This window comes from Adiantum capillus-veneris, chromosome 29 (genome assembly GCF_014529385.1).
Source record: "Adiantum capillus-veneris isolate H3 chromosome 29, ASM1452938v2, whole genome shotgun sequence".
NCBI lineage: Eukaryota > Viridiplantae > Streptophyta > Polypodiopsida > Polypodiales > Pteridaceae > Adiantum > Adiantum capillus-veneris.
Window position 1 is genome coordinate 84,605,708 of NC_140959.1, and position 4,859 is coordinate 84,610,566.

Genomic DNA, 4,859 nt, shown 5'->3' on the forward strand with positions numbered 1-4,859 from the left:
TGAAACTGTGAAAAATGTGATGCTACAACTCGCATGAAGTCAAAGACATGGTCCCAACAAGGAAGAGAGTGCGACCAAGCCCAACTTTTGCAGCATCAAATGCTGACAAGTGCCTTGGGTACATATGCACTGAACAATAGCCTTACTTATGCAAGCAGTGGCCTAGATGCTGAGCTTTCTCCTGAGACAATGATAGACAATGGCAAGTTGAGAGTGGGGGACATAATAGTAACGCCAATAAATGCGGCTATGAGATTTTCAATGTTGAGTGTGAGCACTAAGGGGTCTTTGCACGGGAATGTTGCAAAAAAGAGGGTTGATCCCATCCATGCAAACCTCTCTCTCTCTCTCTCTCTCTCTCTCTCTCTCTCTCTCTCTCCTCTCTCTCTCTCTCTCTCTCTCTCTCTCTCTCTCTCTCTCTCTCTTACATTGTGTTTTCTTTCGTGCTCCCAACCAAGTGTGCATTTGCATAGTAGACTTTAACTCTACTAGATGAGCTCAACAACAAACTTGAACAAAGTTTTCACTTCCTAACTCCACCAAAATTGGCACAGTTGCCTCGACAAAGCCATTCTCTCTCTTCTCGAATGTTGAAGCTATTGCTACATGAGAACCTCTCTCTCCTCAAATTGCATTTATTTATGATCATTGAAGTACAAATGACAAATTAGCTCGTCTCCTTCAACTTTGACATCCTCTTGTGTGAAATGTATCTAAGAAATTATAGGGACCAATTATCGGCCAAACAATCTTTGTAACTGAGTACTGGATGAATAGCGGCTAGATGCCACCGTTGTCGGGGGGAAAGGCAATGCAAAGAGGTACATGGCTCCAAACATGAATCATAAAGTAGAAACAAAAATTTGGAGTGTTGATTACTAATGCGACCAGTAGCAGCTACTAGGGTACACAAACATTACTCGATGTTCCCACATTTTTTTCCATAACTCTCTCTGCTAGGTGCATCGAAATCAATGACGGTAAGTTTTATGCGAAGGTCTCCACTTCAACTCTCTTTTCCGTCAATTCACACTTGAAAACATCAATTATAGAGGGAGATCAATCGAGTTTAATTTGGCACTCACCTATCTATAGTACTCTACTACGGGAATGAAATTCAAGCATGCCACGTGGCTCTACAAGAAAAAGGCAGGCTCTCCTTCTCTCTCCAACTTTTCAACCCAAAAAAACTAAAGGAGCACTATACGTGCTAGAGGAGGCTAGGGCATTGTGTGTGTGTGTGTGGTGTGTGTGTGTGTGTGTGTGTGTGTGTGTGTGTGTGTGTGTGTGTGTGTGTGTGTGTGTGTGTGTGTGTGTGTGTGTGTGTGTGTGTGTGTGTGTGTGTGTGTGCGCGCGCGCGCGCGCCCGAGAGAGAGAGAGAGAGAGAGAGAGAGAGAGAGAGGCAAGCCCTTATTCAAGCAAGCCCACATGGCATGGGATGGTGAGCCAAGAAGTCAAGGCATGACGTGAGTCAAGAGGCCATATGTGCACAACTGTGGAAGGATAAGGGGCAGCTATACAGGTGATCAAGGGAGAATGAAGAACCAACAAAGAGAGATTCAACGGGCAGTACTATGGCATATATATATATATGTATGTATGTATGTATATGTATATACATATATATATATGTGTGTGTGTGTGTGTGTGTATACATATATATATATAGATATATATATATATATATATATATATATATATATATATAATATATATATATATATATATAGATACATATACATATGTATATGTATATGTTGTTAAGTATGGAGCCTGATTTACCCCTTGTAATTTTCTGTGGTAAAAGCGCACATTTGTAAGGCCCCCACTATGAGGAGAAGCCATCGTGCGTGAAGGAAAATCACTCGCCAGAAACCAAAATTTTCACACGGCCAAAAATCAGGGGCAACTTTAGGGGCCTCGGGGGCGGAAGCCCCCGATACTTTTTTTTTTCCCTCATCGGAATATTATGGCCGGAAGGTGGCCGGAAAGTGGCCGGAAAACAACCGTCAGTTGGCTGGTGGCCGGTAGTCAATGGCCGATGGCCGGTGGCCGAATTCAAAAGCGAACTTGTCTTCTCAAGGGCGGCCACACATGGACGGATTGAAGGGTCCGATTTGGACTTATCTACACAAGGGCGGCTACACATGGCTGCCTCTCATGAGACAGGGCAGCCCTTTTGGCCTATAAAAGGAGCCCATTTCTACACACATTTCATAGTGTGAAGTTGATGCAACAAGGTGAGTGTGAGGTGGTGAGAGTGAAGCAAGGCGGGAGCTCTATTAAGGGTATAATCCCTTTGTAAATTACTTCTTGTTTTTGAAGTACTAAAGCCATTGAGTGGCTGCTTTCCTGTGGACGTAGCCCACATTGAGTGAACCACATATATCGTGTGTACTCTCTCTCTCTCTACTCTATAATCTCTTGTGTGTGAAATCTCTCTCTCTCCATTAAGTAATCTACTCAAATATCTATTTAGCTACGTTTTATTTCCTAACAACTGGTATCAGAGCAAGGTTTGCTCGTAGCTAAATTATCTCAAGGAAAGGATTCCTTGAATTGAGTGGGAGTTATGGCGGAGGAAGGGAAGCTCAAATTGAGCAGTTCAACGGCAAAAACTACCAACAGTGGAAGATGCAAATTGAAGACTATCTCTACCAGAAGGACCTCTATTTGCCACTAGGCGGTCTTGCGAAGAAGCCCGCAACAATGGCAGATGAAGCATGGATTGTCCTTGATCGAAAGGCACTGGGAACTATCCGGTTAAGCTTGGCGTCAATGGTGTCCTTCAATGTTTCGGAGATGAAGACCACGGAGGACTTGATGAAGTCACTTGACGACTTCTACGAGAAACCATTGGCATCCAATAAGGTATTTCTTATGAAGCGCTTGTTCAATCTAAAGATGGCAGAGAATGGTTCACTTGCAGAACACCTAAATGACTTTAACACAAACATAAGTCACCTTCGATCGGTGAAAATCAATTTTGATGACGAAGTGCGAGCTCTCCTTATACTATCATCTCTACCGGAGTTCGGACAGCCTTGTGACGGCTGTAAGTAATGCTATTTCTGGCACAAATACTCTTAAGTTTGATGATGTTGTGGGTGTTCTCCTAAGTGAGGAAATACGAAGAAGAAGCACAGGAGAATCATCAAGTGTTGCACTGTCAGTAGAAACAAGAGGAAGGCCTAAGGAGAGGTTCAAAAACCAAAAGGGTCGTGATCGCTCAAGGTGGAGCAAGTCACGCATAAAGTCAGTTCTTGAATGTTGGAACTGCGGCCAGAAGGGCCATGTCAAGAAGGATTGCTGGTCCAAGAAGAAGAAGGAGTCAGAGTCTCAAGACAACAAACCAACATCGGAGGCCAATGTGACAGGTAAAGTGGAGCAAGATTCTCTAATTCTCTCATTAGACAATGTGTCTAATTCCTAGATAGTAGATTCTGGGGCTTCATTCCATGCGACACCACACAAGTAACATTTCCAAGATTACACCAAAGGTAATTTTGAGTATGTATACTTAGGAGATGATGAAGCTTGTGAGATTGTCGGCAAAGGTACAGTTTCTGTCAAAGCTGCTAACGGAAATGAATGGAAGCTTAAAGATGTTAGGCATGTTCCTTCTCTTCGCAAAAATTTGATCTCTACAGGACAATTGGACGATGAAGGTCACAACATTGCATTCGGAAACAAACGCTGGAAGATCTAAAAGGGATCTTTGGTGGTTGCCAAGGCTGAAAAAGTCGGTACACTTTACTTGTGTACTGTTAGCACGCAACCTTCAGCTTGTGCAGAAACTACAGAAGTTGACAGTGCGGTGTGGCACTACCGGCTTGGGCATATGAGTGCCAAAGGAATGCAAATCCTTCAAACAAAGAAGCTTCTACCAGGTTTGAAATAAGTGGACTTAGAGTTCTGTAAAGATTGTGTTTATGGTAAACAAAAGAGGGTGAAATTTCAAAAATCAGGAAATGAAAGAAAAAATAAAAAACTTGAGTTGGTTCATTCTGATGTTTGGGGTCCTGCAAGTACACCATCGCTTGGTGGCTCATTGTACTATGTAACATTCATAGACGATGCGACTAGAAAAACATGGGTTTATGTCATGAAGAATAAATCCGATGTATTTTCCATATTTCAAAGGTGGAAAGCCTTTGTGGAGAATGAAACAGGTACCAAGGTTAAATGCCTCAGATCCGATAATGGAGGCGAATATTGCAGCCAAGCTTTTGAAAGCTTTTGTGCTAGCAATGGAATTCGGAGGCAAAGGACAACCCCAAGGACACCTCAACAAAATGGGATTTCGGAAAGGATGAACAGGACAATCATGGAGCGAGCACGAAGCATGCGGCTACATGCAGGCCTACCGTTTGAGCTTTGGGCGGAAGCTGTAAGTACGTCTGTGTACTTAATCAATCGGTCACCGTCAACGGCATGCGATGGGGGAGTTCCAGAAGAGGCATGGATAGGTAAACCAGTGAATTATGCATTTCTCAAAGTGTTTGGGTGTGAGGCTTTCATGCACATTGATAGAAGCCTAAGATCAAAGCTAGATGCAAAGTCCAAAAAGTGTTTCTTCATTGGCTATGGAGAAGATGACTTTGGGTATCGCCTATGGAATCCTGAAGATGGTAAAATCTTAAGGAGTAGGGATGTAATTTTTAACGAACAAAATATGTACAAAGATTACTTGGAAAGAAAACAAACAAAAGAAACAGGTGATGAGTACATGGAGCTTGAGGACGGTGAAGACTCAAGGACTGCAAACGGTGATAATGTGCAACAACGTCAACCGAATGAGGAGCCTCAACCTATTCCCCGAAGATCTACAAGAGCAAGTAGACCTCCAGAAAGGTTTT

The 4,859-nt window shown here is 42.9% G+C and overlaps 1 protein-coding gene across 1 annotated transcript in view; it reads right to left on the bottom strand.

Annotated features, from left to right (window-relative positions):
* Positions 1 to 1,176: 1,176 nt before the first annotated feature.
* The window catches only part of LOC147419514 (uncharacterized), a 5,891-nt gene continuing 2,208 nt past the window's right edge, over positions 1,177 to 4,859 (bottom strand). The window contains exon 4 of the mRNA XM_086505818.1: positions 1,177 to 1,345. Coding sequence (XP_086361944.1) covers positions 1,177 to 1,345 — 169 coding nt within the window. The remainder of the gene's footprint in view (positions 1,346 to 4,859) is intronic.